At 38.0% G+C, this 21432-nt stretch overlaps 1 protein-coding gene across 5 annotated transcripts in view; it reads left to right on the top strand.

Moving 5' to 3' along the window:
• The window catches only part of LOC113105365 (ras-associated and pleckstrin homology domains-containing protein 1-like), a 56700-nt gene that overhangs the window by 13214 nt on the left and 22054 nt on the right, over positions 1–21432 (top strand). For 4 of the 5 annotated variants that reach the window (XM_026266419.1, XM_026266406.1, XM_026266428.1 and 1 more), the window contains exons 2-4: positions 17831–17955; positions 18461–18563; positions 19261–19844. In XM_026266419.1, coding sequence (XP_026122204.1) covers positions 17836–17955; positions 18461–18563; positions 19261–19844 — 807 coding nt within the window. In that variant the 5' untranslated portion in view covers positions 17831–17835. The remainder of the gene's footprint in view (positions 1–17830; positions 17956–18460; positions 18564–19260; positions 19845–21432) is intronic. The other variant, XM_026266412.1, reaches the window with a different exon arrangement.

Here is a 21432-nt window from a genome sequence, read left to right as displayed (position 1 = left end):
GGCTGTATACTATAGGGCCTTTAGAAAACGCCCTCACCTGCCATGATTTATAACGCTGTGTAAACACACCGTAAACATTGTGTCAACTTATTTTGCAAATATGATGAACAGCAATAGATGGACGTACGCTGAAGTGCAGGCACTTGTAGCAAATATAGCACTGCCAGTTGTCGTTGGAGATTCTTAGTCCTCCTTTTCGTTCTTTCAACCGCTACATGCATAAATCGACGTTCCATGTCCATTATTGTAAAACCCACGAGAAACAACAAGAACACATCTCCGATCACAGCGTCCTCCATCCTCCTGTTGTTAACGTTGTTCTTCTTTGTTAACGTTGTTGAACGTCACGCACAAATTACATCAATGTTGACTGGCTTACGTCACTTCCTAGTATACACAGTTGGTGTGAATGCAACCCTTTAAATGGTACTGGGAAATAGTTCACGCAAAATTGTCCCAGTACTTTAGTACTATACATTTAGTTCTGGAACTAAAGTGGTACGAAAGGCTCTATTGTTCGGTTTTATGTGTTTGTTTATTTTGATTTCTGTCCTTTCCAATTTTTTGGTAGAGGTAATAAAGCAGTATACCTAAACTTTGTGTATAGTACACTAGTCTCACTTAGGGCTGGGAGATATATCTAACGATATGATCATACGCATCTGGTCAGTAAATCTGGTTCCGTGATAACCTCTAAATTGCCATCACCTGCTTTCAAATGGAGCGGCATTTAATAGACAGAGCCGTAGATCACTGACAAGCTACGCAATATCGCATTCATTATCGAAGGCGTTTCATCTGCAATAATGAAAGCGGAATTGCGCATTTGTCAGTGATCTACGGCTCTGTCTATTAAATGCCGCTCCATTTGAAAGCTGGTGATGCCGATTTAGCGGTAATCACTGAACCAGATTTACTGACCAGATGCGCATGATCATATCGTTAGATATATCGCCCAGCCCTAGTCTCAAGAGAAATAATGTAAAATACTGAAATATTGCGTAATACTGAGCTTGACCAAAAGAAAAAAAGCTCTGAGGCGACTGAAATGTGTCATTTAAACATTTGCATAACAGATAATGTCTGCAGGAATCTAGGTGACTGTTTTTTTATTTCTGCCAACTTTTATCCCCACGCTAACAGGAAAAAATGTCTCGACAAAGATGTCCATTGTGTACATTACATGTGCTTTCAGAGACACTGTTGGAAGTGCAGAAATGTCTGAGAAGAAGAAAGGAAGTGAGGGTGGAAAGAATGATGGAGGATTGGGAGACACGGTGGGTGAAGGTTTAGCATTCTGACACCACAGCTGGATTTTTGAGAATAATGCCAGGAATGAGTGCAGCCATTAAAGCCCTGGAGGATCTGGACAGCTCAGTGTTTAAACTGGAATTTCTCTGGAATTAGTTTGGAGTGTTTGTGTGTATGTGTGCTTTTACTGTAATGATTAATTTTCTGAAGACTGAACTCCAGTCTCTTGACCCACTTAGAAATGATAGAGAGTGGATCCAAATAGGAAGAACACTTTTACACTTGCATTAGACTTACACCTGTACTTACAAGATGATTTAAAGTAAAGTATCCTTTTCAAATGCACAATTTGTATTTTTTCAACAATTTATAAAAATATTCAGGGGCATGACGCCGTTCCTTTTTTCTCTTTGAATGTTTTTTTATTAAAAATCGCAAAAATCCAATTCGCAGCAACTTGTATTTATCTCTTTTAAAATGAACATAATTTTTATTTCTGTTGTTGCAATTTGTATATATTTTTTGCCTTATTTATTTTAAAATATCAATAAAATCAAGTAATTTAGTGCGACCAGTAAGCCTAAAATATCAGAGAATTTTAACATTTCTTTTTATGACAATTTTTATGACAACTAAACAAAGCTTTTTGTTGTTGTTGTTGTTGTCTTTTTTAACCTTTATTTATATAGCACTTTATTCAATACTGATTGTCAAAGCAGCTTATTTTTCAGCTAAAGTCAGTTAATTTATGATTCAGTGATGTCATCATCCAGTTCAGCTCTCTTCCAATAGTGTCTGTGCAATCAGTCAAGCGTCAACTAAGCAAGCCAGAGGCGACAGTGGCAAGGAACCAAAACTCCATCGATGACAGTAATGGAGAAAAAACCTTGTGAGAAACCAGGCTCAGTTGGGGGGTCAGTTGTCCTCTGGCCAGACGAAACCAGCATAGTGTGGTTTAATTCCAGGCTGCAACGCAGGTGCAGAGGTCTTGTCTGGTTCCCGTGGTCTTGTGCCGATTGTCATCCAGGTGATGAAGTTTTCGCAGGGGATCTGTGTCTGGGGTCATCTAGTTGACATGGTCTCTGCTGACATCCAGGGCTTTAGAGGTTGTCTCTAAGTGCTGATCCACCATCTGATCTGGATACAGACTGAATCTGTATGGCTATAGTGGCCTCAGAATAAGAGAGAAACAGACTAATATTAATATAGATGCCATTCTTCTTATGTTGTATCTAGTATAGCGGGTGTTATGGGAAGTGTTCCTGGTTCCGGTTGACCTAATTAATGCAGCCTAAAATTCCTTTAATGGATTTGAATTTTAAAAATGCAAGTTTTGAGATTGCAGCGGACGTATAGGACTAAAATGCAATATGAGCTCACTCAAGTATTGAGGGGCTAAACTGTACAGGCATAAGTAATTATCAAGATGTCAAAATGTATTTGATGTTAAATAGGGAGCCAGTGCAAAGTTGACAGAACCGGGCTAATATGGTCGTACTTCCTGGTTATGTATTGCCCATCCATAGCCTGCAGTTTAAAAGGCTTTTGTTTGAGTTCAGACTAAAAATTGTTGTAAAAAAGAACCTAAAGTATGTCCACTCATACTCTGATGTGAAGACTCAGTGACACGAGGCTCTCAGGTGACTTTGCTGTGTTAATTCCAGGTTAATTCACTCGCTGTCTCACCTTTGGCATCTAGATAAACTGGGTTGATGTGTTTTTTTTAGATTACTCTTGGTCACTAACAACCTTTCCTTATTCCCTTATTGCAACAGTGTGTCGCCCAGGCCACAGCAACGTTTGTTTTTTGGGGGGATGGACATGCCATTCCCAGCTGTTGGAGACAAGAAGAGTTTGAGACTCGTGTCATGTCTGTGTGTCCAGCCTGACACGCAACATGCCCTCACAAAGTTAGCAGTTGGCCAGTGTCACACATTCCAACTGTACATGAAGTGTAAAAGAGGAACGATATGTAAAATAGTCAAATGCTTACTATTGTCTGTGGAAGCACTATGGGAGAAGGTTGCATGCAAGAAACAGGAAATGGATATCTGGAGTGCCACAGACTAATCAAATTCACTTGCTTATCATTCTTCCTTAACATGCAGAAACAGAATAAATAATACAGAAATATGCACAGTATGCACATAAAACATATGCTTAATATAGAAAGTATAACAGAACACAACAGTTGTAATTGGAATATAAGTAAAGGTAAATGTATAGGTCACAATAGAGAAGAATCATTGGTCACAACTTTTGGCTCATGCAAACTTTAAACAGTTCTGCTTATCTAAATGAAACCGCTTGTCAAACCACTCGTGCATTTGTTCACTCAGTCCGTAGAGGTTAGACACAAGTGAAATCCTGAATTCAGTGGAATGCTGAATTACAGAGTTGGTGCAAACATTTCCATATGCCTATGATCAGATGCTTTCTTAACTTCTCTTTTTTATTGCTGTTTTATGTTGTTGTGTAACTAAGAAGATTTACTTATTTACATACTCAACTCAGCTAAACACAGTCCCTAGCAGCATGGGTGGTGTCAGAATGTTCAAAAAGTGTGCTTTTGAGCAACTGTTTCAAAATTGTTTTCACCCCTAAGCTAAGAACACAGAACAAAGAACTTTGTGATGAGTATAACATTGCCTTAAGTGTTGGAACACTTAGTGTAAAGTATAATTTTTTAAAGGAATCTTCCTGAACCTAAAACTGTCTCATTAAATGTCATCTTCAAACTTCAGAAAAAAAACATTGTCCCTTCACGCTTTTCTGTAGTCTAGTAACTTCATTGTATGAAAGTGACAAATCAAGCATAGTGTTAGTTCTGGCAGGTCACATGAGTCAAGCTTGCATCAGATGACTCTCAGCTGATCCACATCTACAGTACATATAGGAATATTATGCCTATCACAACATTCCTGTATAAAATTTATTCAGTATTATTCAGCAGCCTTATCGCTTGCTCAGGAGCAAATTTCCCTCCACCTTCCCCAGCTGCTCCTTTTGTCACAGCTAGGGGTGCTCCAATTGTTTGGCTACCAATCAGTATCGGCCGATAATCGTTTTGGCACGACATGCAGCGGCACCATTTCAGTCTCTGTCCAGAGCAGGTAAAATAATAATAATACTGAAGGTGAGGTACAGTTTATATTTCTTCAATAATTAACTTATAAAGTAGCTAATTTGAAAACTTTTTGTGAAACAATTTCACAACCAGCGTGAGTGAATCACTGTGTGCTCTCTATTTCTCTCAAAATGCACAAATGGCTTCAAATCATGTCTGCATGCTGCATGCTGCACAGTTACCACCGTAATTGTCACTTGCACAATAGAGAGTGTCAAGTCATCACTAATGTTTATAAAATGCATTTCTTTTTTATTATTGCCAGTATTTAAACCATTCTGCACTCACATGCTCTCCTGGAGAATGAGTGCTCATGCACACTCGCAGAACACATAATACCAGGTTCACAGTACTCCGTTTTCAGAGCGTATGCGGTGCATATTTTTCCCACACTCATGTTAACGGATTATTAAAGCGTTCACTCTGCACATGGTTGCATCCGGCCGTGTGTTCCAGGAGCAGTGCAGAGATCGTTTTCCGTTGCAAGCCCTAAATTAAAGTGACAGCAGATTGTTTGTGGTAAATATCTGAACATGGATTGACACAAAACTGTAGTAATTACACCATAAATTCATATAATTAAAGTCTACTGTGTTTCACTATCAACACATAGGCTATGGCTTTTTGGCTAGGTTTAAAGGAAAATAGCACTTTTATATAAACAAGGCAATAATAGATGGCACTCGTGAAGTTAGGAAAACAAGGTTCTTTAAGAACTGCAGTACTGATGATTTTAATAAAGATTTGAATGCAAAAGAAAAGGCACTAGAGCAGACTTTCTGTCAGTGGTAAGTTTTAACTAAGAATGTTTGTGATAATGTAAGAAAAGTAGTTTAAATGTTTTGCCACGAGCTTGAGAAACTTAATATATAAATCTAGAAGTAAATACAAAGCAGAAAGCATTGAATAATGTGTTTCTGATATTTATTGCATTTAAACATCTATGAAAGATTGTATTAGCTACTGCACTGTGTAAAAAAATAATTGGAATTTTATGTAACAATGTTTGAATTTACAAATCAAAATAATGAATAAATGTTGTGTACTGTATGTAGTAAACAGCCACGGATCAGTTGCAGCACCTGCTGCTTCTGCACCGCTTATGTACCACACATGGACTGCATGCGCACTGCAAACAGAGTATGTGTGAACCTCACATACAGCTCACAAAATCATGCTTGTGCTGTGTGTAAACTGTTGTGCAACAATTGCACAATTGTAAAAACCAAAAATGTAGTGCTTTATGAAACATTTAGGTAAAATAAATATATATACGTATATTTTTCAAATGTCTAAAAATTACCCCCTCCAACCTTCAAACTAAAGAGGGGAATAAAAAAAAAATAATCAGGTCCTGAATAAATGTCTAAAATTCCTTTTTGGAGTCTTACAAAGCCCGTCTGGCTTTCCTCTGTTGGAATCATCACTCCTTTTCTCATTAAAGAGGATATTTCTTCCTCTAAAACCTGAGCGTCTTCCCCTTGGGCCACTGAAATTACCACTCCATTGAACACAGGAGGTTTTACAGCGAACATCTTCCTCTCCCGCTAACGGATCTTCAAACAGCAGGGGAAGGACAGGCGACACCTTCTCCATCATCTCACCCCAGGAGCTGGAGGCCTGTGGACAATCCATTGGTTCCTCTCTGGGTTGAGCAGAGAGGCATGGGTCTGACTTCCCAGCTATTGCAGCGCGAATCCTTCGCTCGCAGTGGGGACGCCCTCGGGGTTGTTAAAATATCAATAAATGCCGCCTGAGCGTGTTTAGCACCCAAGCAGGAGATGCAGAGACCATGTGACTCTTTTGCAGAAATCCACATTCGGCACGCACACGGATGAGGAGGACAGCCCTTTCATCCGGGGCTCTCCAGCTCTTTTGCAGTGGCCATGAAGCCTGTACCTACGGTAAGCCCACCACAACATGACAACTAGTACAGAGCTATGCTGCGACAGAGAGCTTTTTTTTTGGTGGTGAGCACCAAAAGAAAAATAAATAGAAAAACTGCATTTGGGACGTTACCTTGCAGCTCCGTCTATAAACAGTTTAGCAATAATTCCCAAAGTCCCAAAGAGGACAGCTTCCGAAATCTTTACGGGGAAGAGAACGAGAATGACGAAATGGCAGTTAGCTGTGGTTTATATGCCTCTCTGATCGCTGCAGTGATTGGTATGCCATGGTTGGCAGACGTGGTGTTATAGGTGCTTCCTGAGGCTGTCCCATAGTGAGATACTGAGCGAATGTTAGAAAGAGAACATTAATTATATCTGCTACATTTGGTTCTCTTCTGTTTACCCTGCTGCTCCTCCTGCTCGTTCCTGACAAGCTGAATGGATGTGCAGGAGGTTTTTGTCGAAAGTTGCAGAGTTGTTCTTTACTGCAGATGAAAGCCCCAAAAGCCCACCCTTGTGCTGCTCATGAGTAAAAGTAGGCACATACCAGAGGTGTGGACTCGAGTCATGTGACTTGGACTCGAGTCAGACTCGAGTCATGAATTTGATGACTTCGGACTCGACTCAACAAAATGTACAAAGACTTGCAACTCGACTTTAACATCAATGACTCGTGACTTCACTTGGACTTGCGCCTTTTGACTCAAGAAGACTTGCTACTTCCCATGAAAACCTGGGGGGGAAAAGTTCACACGGCCGCGCCGTCACCTGTAAGAAAAAAAATCCATCTGTGGCTACAGTTTTGCAATCCGTCCCCTCAGTTTATAAACCATACTCACAAATTCATAAACTGTTCCCTCGGTTTAACAAATCGTACCCACGGATTAACAAACCATGCCCACGAATTCCCAATCTGTGCACTCAAATTTTGTAAACCGTACCCTCGGTTTTTGCATCCGTACCGAGCAGCAACCTCACGCTCTCTCCCATGGAGCCAATAAGGAAGTGACAAAAACTGCAATTCATCGACTGGCCGCTTGAGGCTGGCTGCAAAAGGGAGTCAGTCCCATAGACTCCCCATGTTAAAATGCCCAACTTTACAGCAGAAAAAAACATGTTTACAGCCTGGTTCAAAAAATGATTTTAGTCTATATTGCTAATTTTACCCTTCATTACAACTGTGAGGGGGTTGAATTTTTTAAAAACTCAACTGTTTAAATTATATTAAGACTTAAAGTTCTGCATAACTAAGGGCGTGGCCACTTGAGTGACAGGTGGATTGCCGCTGCTGACAATGCCGTCGCGCTAGGTGGGCGTGGCTTCAGCAATCAGCTCCCGCCCTTTTTGCGCATTTTCGATTATCCACGATCAGCATTCACAAAATAGTCTTCTTTTTAGCGTTTATTTTACATCAATCACCAATAGGATAAGACACAGCCGCCTGTGTTTTACGGCCAAAAAAATTTATGCTAAAAAGAAGAAGAAAATAAGGGTAAATAGCAATACAAAACAAATAATATGCTGGTTATGTTTTCATTCCTTTTCCTTCTAACTGAATGCAATGTTATTTTTGGCCTCATTAACAGTGAAACATGCATCTAACTCCGGCAGGTGGGGTGGAGTGAATGGAGCTTAGTATAATGAAATCACAAAAATAAGTCTTCATGCATGTTAAGAAAGAATTGTACACAAGCATTTACAAAACTGTAAAAGGTTATTTAAAAATAAAGCAATTCATGAATTATTTTCTTGTACTCATTTATTTAGCCTACAAATTAAAATTATAAAAAGAAGTTTATTTTTATCATTATTATATATTATTATACAGGTTATGCATAAGAATCTTTTATCCAAAACAATTTACAACAGAGGAAAAAATTACTCCAGAGTTAGTCACAATGCCAGGTTTATTGCACACTTACAATCAAGATTATTCCTTTATTATTATTAAACCTATTCCACATAATAATATTCAGTAAAACTGTATGTTAACACGTAGCTTGCTTAATGAATGAGTGAGTACGGTTTACAGATCCATGGGAACGGATTGCGAAAACGTGCGCACGGATTATGAATTTGTTGGTCCGGATTCAAAAACAATGGTATGGTATGGTTTACAAAATCTGAGCGCACGGATTGGAAATTCGTGGACACGATTTGTTAAACCAAGGGAACAGTTTATGAATTCGTGAGTACAGTTTATAAACTGAGGGGATGGAATGCAAAACCGTTGCCACGGATAGATTTTTTTTTTCTCCTACAGGTGACGTACGACATCTGAAGTTGCACAAAGAAAGGTAAATTTTGAATGAATGCTAAGCACCTTATCGGATGTACCATACTGTATCAATGAGACAGTAAACGCACTTCTCCCTTGTTGGTTCATGCTAACAAAAATAGGGATTTTTGAACCCGGACTATATGAGGTACATGAGTGTAGCACACTCAGATGGAAAACCTCGCCAACATCATGTCAACGTCCTTTTTATTTCTGTGGTAAGAGGACTTGAAATGACTCGAAACTAAAATGGTAGGACTTTGGACTCGACTTGAGACTTGTTGGCTTTGACTTTTGACTCAACTCGGGACTTACCTCATCTTTGACTCGACTTGACTCGGGACTCGAGGGCAAAGACTTGAGACTTACTTGTGACTTGCATAACAATTACTTTGTCCCACCTCTGGCAGATACTAGTGGGCATAATGTGCATGATGGGATGCAGTAAACAGGCAGCAATTATACTGTGGAGTATGACCGGTCATATATCCCCTATATAATTGTTCGAGTGCTGTTCTGAAGGGTTGGGAGGGGTTTCAGTTCTAATATTACTTGATGTAGGAGTTCAACAGTCTGATGTCCTTTAGAAAAAAGTTGTCCCGCAGCCAGCTGGTCTGAGACCTGATGCTGTGGTACTGTCTGTCTAATAGAAGCAGTGAGAACAGTGGCTGGAGTCTCTGGTGATACTTAGAGCTGCAGTTCCTGACTGAACTCATAAATAGCTGATTGTAGGGCCATCACATGGAATATCTAGCATTCCAGAGCTTTCGCCTGTCTTCATGGACACATTTCTTTATTCTTAACATTTCTTCTGGGTTTTTTTTATTTTTATTTTTTAAATATATATCCATTTCAGACTCTGTAGTATATTGCAGGAGAATGTATTTATATATTTTTTTTGCATGCATGCAAGGCAGCTGCATTATCTGCAGCACTGGTTCGTGGTGCAGTGTATTTGGGTGTTCAAGCTCAGTCTTATGACTACACATTTCAAGCCACCTGGGACCGCGGTAAAAGGGATTGCTTACTCATCTTGCCCTAAAGCTATACACACATGCATTTTAGACACTTACGCACACACATAGAGGGGCATACCCCACAGTCAGCACTGTCCGTGTAAGCATGTGCCTTTTGGTTTTTGTTTCAGCCAGTATGTGGAAGAAATATACATATGAATAATAGCAGAGTAGAACATCTGGAGGATACAGCTCATGCATGGAACCACTTTAATTCTACTTAAAAAATAAAAAAAATCACATACCAAGCATGCTTTTAAAGACCAATAAAAATTGTTGAAGTTTCTGAGCTCTACACGGAGAGTATTCATTATGCATACTCCCCGTTTTAAGACTTGCATCAAGAGCTCTGATGTAAGATGAGAAAGTGTTTCAAGTGAGTGGGTTGCCTCACGGGAGCTGACATAATAAGATCATATGACCAGCTCAATGCTACTCACTTTATCCCAGTAACCCTCATTAATGGACGCTTTTGCTCATTGCACCCTTATATAATTCCAAAACCAAATTAATTCTTTCTTCAGTGGAACTAAAAACTAAAGACAGATTTTTTCCATAAAACAGTTCGTGGTAACCACAAAGCTCCAAAAACGAGAAAACATCCCACCATTAAAGTAGTCAAACTGTGCTTGTGTCTTCTGAAACTTCTCAAATAGAGTAAAATATCTGATGTTATTCTTCTCCTAATGTTGACTTAGGTCACAATTTGGTTAATTTTGTAATGATCAATGCAGGGCGTTAACAGACTATTTTGTATGTTTGAAATGGGTCCCATTTTAAAGCAAAACGTTCTGGAAACGCCATTGAATGTTTGCGAATTTCCTTGTTTCATCTCTCATCTCTTAATGCCTGGTAACAAATGTTCCTGAATGTTTGCTGGACGTCCTCCAAATGGCATGCTTGAATGTCCTTTTAATGGTTAAAGGGGTACACAACCAAAAATTATGCCATCCCAGATGTAGAGTATATTACTTTTTTCATCAGTGAAACATTATTTTCAGAAAAATAATCCATCTTTGTAACTCCATATAATGCAAATGGACAAGTCCTTCAAAAACCATGCAAAATATCCACTTCTAATGCAAGTTCACAACATGCTTTTTCTAAAAAAAAAAAAAACTAAATTCAACTTTTGTTCCACAGAATACATCTAGGATGGATTGACAGTGAGTAAATGATGAGAGAATTTTCACTTTTGGGTGAAGTAAAGAACTCTACATAAAGAAGTTGAGGGGATATTCATAATGGACATTCAGGGGATGTTGTGACGGTCTTTCTTTCACAGCTGGGATGTATCTTCTCTAAAAACGAATAGCATTTCACTATAATGGTCTCCAAAGGGTTTCCCAGAGTCTGCATGCTTCTCAGTTTGGTGATTACAGTATTGACACAAGCTTATATGATTATATGTCGATGAAGTTCATGTTTAGGATATTCCTTGTTGCTTGAACATTTTGGCTAACCGTGTCAGACAGAGTGAAGGTCAAACTATGAAAAATTGACACACCTCTTCCCTGGCGAACTTTGGACTTGTGTGGCTCCTCAATGAAAGGAGCTCTTTCACTGGGCCACCGGCTGTGTGTGTGTGTGTGTGTGTGTGTGTGTGAGGGTGTTTGCTTTGTGTGCCATTTGGATAGCCAAAAGGATATGACGTGAAGTGCTGAGTGAGAATGAGTCCACACCCTCATGAAATATCCTAAGACACCATGTCAGTTGATTCTCACAATCTTTTCTCTCTCTCTCTCCGACTGCATTTCACTCTGTATGTGCCATATCTGCCTCTTTCTCATGATTCAAAAACAATCTGTTGTTCTGAAGAGAAAAGGAAATTAGATAATGCACTCTTTTCCATAGGGCCTGACATAATATTGTTTGAGAGAGTTTGTGTGACTAAAACTCCTTTATATCTGTCACTGTGTATGCTTGATAAATCTCCCCAAACTTTACTTTGCCACATGCAGCACAATGACTGAATGGATGCTGGATGCTGAAATAAATATGTTCACACCTCCTGTATGACTCAGTTTTCACTTTCATTTCAATACAAAGTGATTCTGGGCCTGCACTAAACATATATTTAGAATAACCCTATCCAGTTGTCCCTCTTTTTTCAGTCTTTGCAGATAATGGTTTGATATTGTCTTTAATACAGAGGCATAATGGGAAACCTGGGAGGTGCAGGGAGCAATAAAAAAGAGACAATTCTGCAAGTGAGAATGTGAAATTAATAGAGTGTCCAGCTCTCTGGGTTTCAGAGAAAAAGATAAGAAACATATACTCCAGAGTGACAGAGAAGGAACCAGTGTGGTGTAAAGTTATTGCGTTGACACGTTGGTTCCTTTATAAGCAAACAGGAAAATTGTCATTCAGTGTAATGGTCCAGACTTTGATTTTATCTTTACATCTTTAAATAAACATATAAAATACCAAGTTAATAAGTAGCTTATATTTGTTCTCTTGCTTTTCAAGTAAGTGTTGGCTGTCTATTAGAAGGAATATTTCTTGTTGTTTTGAGTTATGAAATAACCAGGGTACTTTTGTCCTGATTATGCAGTCTGTTAAGAGGTCATTCACTGGAACCAAGAAGCCATTCTGAAATTATATATATATATATATATATATATATATATATATATATATATATATATATATATATATATATATATATATATATATATATATATATATATATATATATATATAATATTATTGTTATTATTATTATTTTATTTTTATTTTTTTATTTTTTTATTTTTTTTATATGATAATCGTTTGACCAGTTGTGACAAAAGACTGCGTTCCTGCAGCAAAGTGACTTTATTGATACGATTTTTCATTCAGGTTAAGGTTTATATCATTCAGTGTAATGTAAATTCTGTTACACCACAGTGTCATCCATGATGGTGAATGGAATATCATGGATGGATGGATATCAATGGAATGGATACTTCAAATATATCAAGGAGATGCATGGAGTCATGCCTTCACAGAGGGTGTTTAGGGCTTATTTTAGAATTCACTGAAATCAGTCATTCTCTGATTCAGGAGCCCCATCAGCTCAGGATGTGATGATAGATTACACTCAGCAGTGTGTGTGTGTGTTTGTGTGAGTGAGGTAAAGGAAAAGTGTGGACAAGCAAAAAAAAAGTGGTGAGTCAGCTTGTGTGACTAAACATTCTTAATATGTGTTTTGAATGTTTCACATACTGGTGATTTTCACTGGTTTTTAATTGTACATTGTGTATGTCTGTGTGCTAAATAATAGGAGATTTGTCCCTCAGGTTACATTCTCCCTTCTCACTGTCCTCTTTTTCACTCTGCTCTTAAGATGCTCAATTTGTATCTTTCTCTCTCTTGGTTAGAGCTAATCTGTGTCCCACTGCACTGTAGAGGAATGCTGTCATATGCCATCATCCCTCAGAGACTGTCTGCCATCACACACACACATGCACACACATACAATCATCTAATGTTTTAAATCTAGGATATTTTCAGAGCGTCACAATTGCTCAGCACATGAGATATTATGCTATTTCTGTCTGGAGAGTGTGCTGCATTCAGCTGTGCTTTACACTGAGCGATGATGGATTTGAAAGTGTCTTCAGCTACCGATGTTTAATTTATAACTCTGCTGAAGTTAATAATTATTAATTCTACTTTCTAGTTTCTAATTACTTACCAGGCTTCAACAATGAGATTTTTATATTATTTTGACAGCCCAGCATTTTGCTGTGTTGTGCTGTGTTTTGTTTTATTATTATTTTAAACAAAGATATGGATGCAAGAAATACGGTATATCCTATCCATTATCATCCACTGAAGGTTTTTTTTTTTGTATTATTATTATTATTTTTTTTTTTTGTAATTCATTTTTTGCTGCAGTAAATTATGCCTGATGATGAGAGCTTGTAGGGAGGAGTAATTTCAGCACTTGTCATACATGGTTTTTCATGCCACAAATTCATCTGCCTTTTCTCCTCACTTCCTCACAAAGCCATTTCTTCACCTTGTGTACCACACGATATGAGTCTGAAGAACAGAAGCAGAGCTAAAAACACCTGCTGCTCTACCCACCCAAATTTAACCTCTTTTAGTGAAACATTGATTGATTTTCTGCCCATGCAGATTACAATCAGACATTTGTATGGCAGTACAGTAACATTCTTTAAATGTCTCAATAGGACATGGTCAAAGGTCATAGCTAGTTTTTTTTGGTCACAGAATGACTGGTGTGTTCGTAAAGCATTTACAGGAGTGTTGTGTTAAAACGGCTGTTACTACTGGTTATGAAAATAAAGTGTGTTATTCAAATCTGGAAACAACATCTTACCCAATTAAATTAAAACGTTATATATTTTTTTTTAATGGTTTAGTTGTGTGTGTGTTTAATTTGGAACGGATAAATATTAGTCCGCTTTGCTGTTGTAATATCAGTGTGTGCTCAGAACCAATGGAAAGACCATGTTTTATGCTGATGTGTTAAGTTAACTCAGAAGTTGGCATCTGCTGGTACTGTACGTGATTTATTAGATTTGAATAGCACTCAGATCCATGTGTTGTGTGTGTTTTGCCATATGTAGTGTTTGGGTAGGGATGAATAATAACATTAGCACACATGCTAATTGTGTGTCTGTGTTTATTTGGGGCCGAACTCACAAGTACACTTGTGTGTGTTTGAGCAAGAGGTCAGGGAGTTAAAAGTGCCAGCTGTAGTGTTTCTTGTTGTTGTTCTTTCACACCGTGTGTGTGTGTGTGTGTTTGTGTGTTTGAAAGAGCGAGACTGCACACATGGAAAAGGGTGTTAGCCTGTTCACCCCTCTTCCTTTTCCTGTCCCCATCCTTGGCCAGCCATGATGTCATATTCAGCCTCATAGATGGAGTGTGTGTGTGTGTGTGGTGTGTGTGTGTGTGTGTGTGTGTCAGAGAACAGCTGCTGGAGGGTGTTGGGAGATTCTTAGCAGAACAGCTCGTGGGAAAAATGAAGAATTCTGTACATCCTGGACATTTCCTCTCTTTCCCTCTCTACCTCCTTCTCTTTTTTTCTCTATATATCACTATATAATTCTTTCCATGTTTGTCCACAATATGATTTTCTGAAATGCTATAAGCAGATCAATCTACTTTGTTTTGAATGCTTAAAATATATTTTTCATAATTATGAATTCTGAACATTTGTTATTTTGTTTAATGTTTTGTGTGTGTGTGTGTGTCTGTGTATGTGTGTGTTAAATACACTACCATTCATTTAGTTTCATCAAGGCTGTATTTACCAATTTATTATTATTACTAATAAATAATATTATTAAAATAATTTTACAATATTCTTTTTTTTTTCAATGCAAATGTATGATCAAATGTAATTTATATCTGTGATGCATGCTAAATTTTCAGTAGCCAATAAGTTAAAAATAATTTAGTTTATTTGAAATAGACATTGTCACTTTTGATTAATTTAATGCATCCTTGTGGAATTCAGACCCTAACCCAATTATTTTCAAGTACAACGGAATCCTTTTCTGTGTTCGTGAGGCTTGATTACTGTTTAGTTAGTTAGCTTAGTAGTTGTTGTTTTTTTGCTGCTGACAGCAGGCCATAACCTTGATGACGAGGAGAGCAGTAACCATTTTGCTTTGTAATGTTCCACCCTGTCACATTCACAGCATTCCTCAAGATATTTGTTCATTCATATATTATTAAGCTTTAAATGAAGCAGAAAAGTTTATATTGTGTGTAGTGGCACCATCACCATTTTGCGTGTGTGTGTGTGTGTGTGTGAGAGAGAGAGAGACAGATAGCTTAGCAGAGCTTTTAGTCTAAATCAGCAGCTGTTAAGCAACAGGGTGCCAAGATAACACACCTCTCTTAATTTTCATCTGCTCTCGTTCTCGATCCACACTTTCTTTAAATTTTCTGCTGTTCCATAATTTAGCAAAATCTTTTCTTTTTTTTTTTTTGCCCCACACCGTCCCCTCTCTTTCCCTCTGTGTTTTTATTTATCCTCTCTGTGCTTGACGGATAATGCAGAACTGTGGCCGTTTGCAGTAGAGTGACTGAAGGCATCATTCGTTTCCTGCTGATCTGATATATTTGCGAGTGTGAGTGTACTGAATTAAGCACCTGGGTGAACAGAACCGCCTCTGATTGTTTGTAGTAACTGAACCCTGTAAGAAGCAGCTCACTCAGCAGGGTCCGAAACCATCTCATAATGGTTCAAGCATTCCGTTTAGATTCTGATTCTGAAGAGACTCTTACATTGATACTGTTTCTGTTTCTGTTAGGTAGTGCAGCTACTTTGCCATGCGGGGTTGGAGCAATATTTATCAAACAAGGCTAATCTCAAGAACATCTAAAGAACCATTCTCAACACGGTCATTTGTCTCGAGGTCTAAGCTCTGTAACTACTGTAACTCTGTAACTACGATAATAGTTTGTTTTAATGAGCTGTTAGAAATGCAAGTTCAGTTAAAGTACAGGTTTAGTTTTTTTTATAGAAACTAATTTTTTTTTTCATCAAGGAAGCATTAAATTGTCTAAAAGTGACAGTAAATACATGTATAATGTTTCTAAATATTTTACAAATATATTTTGTTACATTGATAATGATAATAAAATGTATCTTGAGAATATATATATATATATATATATATATATATATATATATATATATATATATATATATATATATATATATATATATACTATAATTCACAATATTACTGTTTTTACTATATTTTTGATCAAATAAATGAGCAGCAGAGACTTCTTTTAAAAACATTCAAAAAGTCGCACCGATCCCAAACATTTGAAGGGTACTGTATATCTTGACTTTGTTTGCTTTAGTTTAGTTCACGTCTTCCTGGAATATGTGATTCTGCTTTCTGATCAAAATATTTTTCTATGTAGATGTTAAAAAAGCTCATTGGGGTTCAAGTGAGCTCAGAATCTCTGAGGGATCATCTCTGCTCTCTTGGGCCCCATGAGGCATGTGAGTAGCACAAAAAGATGGAAAATGAAAAAGAGAGATGGGAATGTGATCAGTTTAGGTTTCTACAGTCTGACATTTTGTGTAATAATAAATATATATTACATGTAATAGTGAAGTGTGGTCACGGGGCCCTTGCTGGTTTCTCCTACTGTGAAAGTGAATCATAAATGCTGAGGCTGTCATTAATATGTCTCAATGCATAGTTAGTTGTTCACGAAAGTTCATCGGTTTTCCATTCACGCAACCCTGACTCAGCATGGAAAGCCTAATGCATGCTCACACACACTCACACACACATGCTGACTCCTGTGTTTTGTCCCAGTTGTAGCTGTGACTGTGCATCAGTTACATTACTGTCCCCTAGAGGACAACCGTCGCCTGACACCCTCAAACCTCCCTCTAATGAGCTCATTACCGACACACCCAGCATCCTCTTTATTACAGTCAGTGTTTACAATTTCACACCTAAAATATGATTTAATTACATTGCATTGAAACATTAATGTTGATCTACAAGTCAAATCAGCGTGTTTTGTTTATGTGTGCTTGACGCAGTGTAGTATCAGTAACAAGTGTAGACCTAAAACCTAGAAGTGACCTAGAAGTACTTTGTGTGCTTTGGTTATTTTTAATATATTAGTAAGTAATGAACAATATTTTAATTAATAAAACAAATTAAAAACACAGTGGAAGATACAGCAGGGGTTGCCATGGCAATGATGGGGGTGAAAACTGATAGTGGGAGATCTAGAGAGAGTCTTAGAGATGGAGATAAGGTTACCATAACAACCACATCACACCCTCTCAGAAGGCAGCCTTGAAATAATGACTGAGTTTACACAGAGACGAACACTGTGACAGAGCACACATAAAGCTTTTGTTTTTCTCAAACGTGCCAGACTAACAGATGATATCCTACGGGATTGCAGTGTCAAATGCAGATTGGAAGGTGTCATATCACAACCCTCATTCAAAAGGAAGATTTAAGGGCTTCGATGGTGATGTGAGATAAGGAACGCTAAATTAATATCGTTTACTGGGTTACATAAGTGGAAACTAAATCAATCATCATGACAACCTGTGATGAATGAATCAACAACTGTGTTGACAAGACGCATCAAACCCAACAAGTCGTTCTTGAAATGTTGGTTCTTTGTCAGCAGGCTGTAATATCTGTGATGTTCTGTATGTTTAGACATCAGGATGTCTGTTGATGTGGACATGGCACGCTAGTTGACTGTATCATGTACTGAGGTGGTGTGTGTGTGTGTGTGTGTGTTACAGCAGATATGGAGCAGGTATCAGATGAAGAGTTGGACCATGCTGCTGAAGAAGACAGCGATAAGGAGGACCAGGATCTGGACCAGATGTTTGGCACCTGGTTGGGAGAACTGGACAAACTCACACAGGTGACACTCTCACCCTCAGTCGCTCAGTGTGATATTGTGACGTATTTTTAACTTGATGTGTCTTCCCTTTGGGGGCTTTTCGCAGGAAAGTTTGATATGTGCAATATGTTTGATTTTTGTAATTCATTCTGTTTATAATATGTTGGCCAACATCAGAGATTTTCCATTTATTTTATGATCAGTGATTGGTTAGCATTGTACATTTAACTGTACATGCTCGTTTCTTCTATTTTTACATTTAGATTATCTTCATTATCGCCATCATTTAATACAGTGGTTCTCGATCAGGGGCCCGGGGACCTCAGCAGACTTCTGGCCTTATCATGAACATTATTTTCTGCCAGAGTTCAGTATTCTATTATAGTTTATGGTTCACAGACGTAATTCAGATTCTTCAGTTTTTATGTACTGACTGTATTGATGATTAATATGTTATGATTGGTATGTCTCCTCGGATCTCACTTTGCCCTGTCTCTCTCTCTCTCTCTTTTTCTCTTTAATGTAGAGTTTGGATGATGGGCGTCCAGAGAAAATGCAGAAAGCTCCACTCAGACAGGAAACAAATCTTGCCAACTTCTCCTACCGTTTCTCTATGTACAACATCAACGGTTAGACTACACCTAGAAACACACCACCTCCGATTACTCAGCATTCATTGGCACTCCAATTCCTGCTCAGAACGCCTTCACATGCATCTGATATGATGGTGTTGTGACATACTGCAGAGAGATTATTATTAGACCACCAGCATAACTGCAGAGATGGTTGCAATTATAGTTTACCATGCACAAACACTACAGTTTAAATGTTTGGGGTTGTTTTATATTTGTAAAAATAAGCCTCTTTTGTTCATAAAGGCTACATTTGTCTGACCAAAAATACCATAAAAAAAAGTAAACGTGAAATGTTATTACAGTTTAAAATAACTGTTTTCTATTGTAGTGTATTTTAAATGTAATATATTCCTGAATTTTCATCTTCAGTGTCACATGATCCTTCGGAAATCATTCTAATATGCCGCTTTTCTGCTCAAGAAATATTTCTTATTATTATCATTGTTGAAAACAGTTCATATTTTTTGTGGAAACTGAGATACATTTTCAGTAGTCTTTACTGAATAGAAAGGTTAAGAGAACAGCATTTATTTAAAATAGAAATCTTTTGTAGCATTATAAATGTATTTACAGTCACTTTTAATCCGTTTAATGCATCTTTGCTGAATTAAAGTATTAACTAATACTAACTTTGAAATGGTAGCATGCTTGGATTAATTGAATTAAAATTGTCTTCTGTCTATCTGTGTAGAAGCCATTAACCAAGGTGAGACAGTGGACCTGGACGCCCTCATGGCTGACCTGTGTTCAATAGAACAAGAGCTCAGCACTATCGGCAAACCCATGAGCAAGACCTCAGATGGCAAATCTAGACAAAGACCCACAGGCCGCTCGGCCAGCACCAAACACACCGGAGGGGGCAGCAGCGGAGGAAGCACCAGCAGCAGCACCAGAGCTTCTCCTGCTTCCACCGTACGCGCTGGCAGCAGCCAATCACGACCCCTGGCCTCCAACATCTCCCTGGATGACATCACCGCTCAGCTAGAAAGGGCCTCCCTGAGCATGGACGAGGCAGCAAGGCAGACTTCTCAATCATCCTCGTCATCCTCCTCCTCATATTCATCTGCAACTCTGTCTCACCCGACTTCTCACACACATCATCGCCGCACAGGATCGGTTGGTACGGTCAGTGACCAGGAAGTGCACTCGATCGGTCATTCATCCAGGTCGAGCATCAATTCTGCCTCGGCATCCAGCATGGACTCACTGGACATCCGAGGGCAGGAGAATGAGGTGCAGTCACAGAATCAGAACCAAAGCCAGACTAGCACAGAGGTAACACACACAAACATGATATGAAATCTTTTTCCACTCTTTTGTTTTTCCTTTTGAATTATTGCATAGCTGGTGCTTAGATTTCTGATGTTTATAAGGCATGAGAGACCATGCTACTCTGAGAGTTTCAGCAGTTTGAGACATAGCAGAGAGAAAACTGAAAGCAGATGTGAGGGGCTCAAATGTAAAGCACAAAACCAGAAAATAAATATCCACTAAAGACAAAGTATAAAGAGGAATTTTCAGGCAACACAGGGATAATGGTTTCAGTCACAATCGCTGCATTCTTTAGCACATAGATTAAAGCCGAATCTCACAACATCAGGTTATGTATTCCAAGTGTGAAGTCATTTACAACCCCATTTACATTTTCTTTTCTTACATTTTTTTTTTAAAATTTACTTTCATGATAATTGAAAAAGTTTTACTTATTAGGAAATAGTGTTGAAGAGTCATCGGAATGGGGTTCACTTGCATGATAAGAAGACTACTCCTAGTAGGTTTTAATTGGTGCTGGTCACCCTGATTTTTTTCGCTATGTTGACATGACGTGATTTATTTTTCTACTGTATGCTGACATGACATGACCGGTGATGTTTCACTTCACACTCATTAGTATCCATCTCCTTTGACAAAACTCAGAGATGATGATGCTGATCCACGCTGATAGATGAAAATTGCTGCATCTTTCAGCATTGTGGTTTTGGTACAACAGCGATGCTTAAGCTAGATAAAGTACTACTCAGTGCACCTTTAATTCAAAAATACATGAAGTATGCAGTTTATACAAACGGTAACTTGAATGCATCGTTTCTATAGTGAGCATTTTTTGGTTTTGTTTTTAACTTCTGAATTAAATTTTATTTTGATATTTTTGTCACATAATGGCTTATTAATATTTAAAATGTTTTTTTTTTAATTCTGAAACAAGTTAAAACTTTAGAGTAAAAAAAAAATCCCCTTGTAATATGTGATGTCAGATGAATCACTAAAAAAAAACAATTAAAATGCATCACAGCAAATAGTCAACTTTTCATTTTATGCTGACTTCAATACTTCATCATATCAGTTGGCCATGTTCATTAATTAAGAGTTGCTTAGTATGGATGTTTGTGTGTATAATATGGGTGTAAAAGAGAAGAAAATTCAAGATTTAATCATCGTTTCCCATCTATGCAACTTCAGACAGGAACTTTAAGACATTTATTAAAAATAGAATTATGACTAAGACTAATTATTGTCTTAATCATAATTCTATTTTGAATAAATTTCTTAAAATCAGTCTAATTACTACCAAAAAAATAAAAAATAATAGTCCTTGACAGTTTAGAAAGTTTATCCTGTTATTCACTGAACAATTTAGAACAAAGAGGGTCTCTTTACTTGGACAGTCAACATTCCCTCTGACCCCCACACACACACACGCACACACACACACACACCAAACGCGTAGAGTTCTATTCATTGCAGTTTGTTTGTTTGTTAAGGGCAAAGTCTGTTTTGTGGCTTTGGGAAACATGAGGTTCGAGGCCCCGAATACACCATTGAATCATTAAATCAATAAATGGCCACATACTTTTCACACACA

This window comes from Carassius auratus, chromosome 1, assembly GCF_003368295.1.
Source record: "Carassius auratus strain Wakin chromosome 1, ASM336829v1, whole genome shotgun sequence".
Taxonomy (NCBI): domain Eukaryota; kingdom Metazoa; phylum Chordata; class Actinopteri; order Cypriniformes; family Cyprinidae; genus Carassius; species Carassius auratus.
This window is presented reverse-complemented; position numbering and strand designations above follow the sequence as displayed.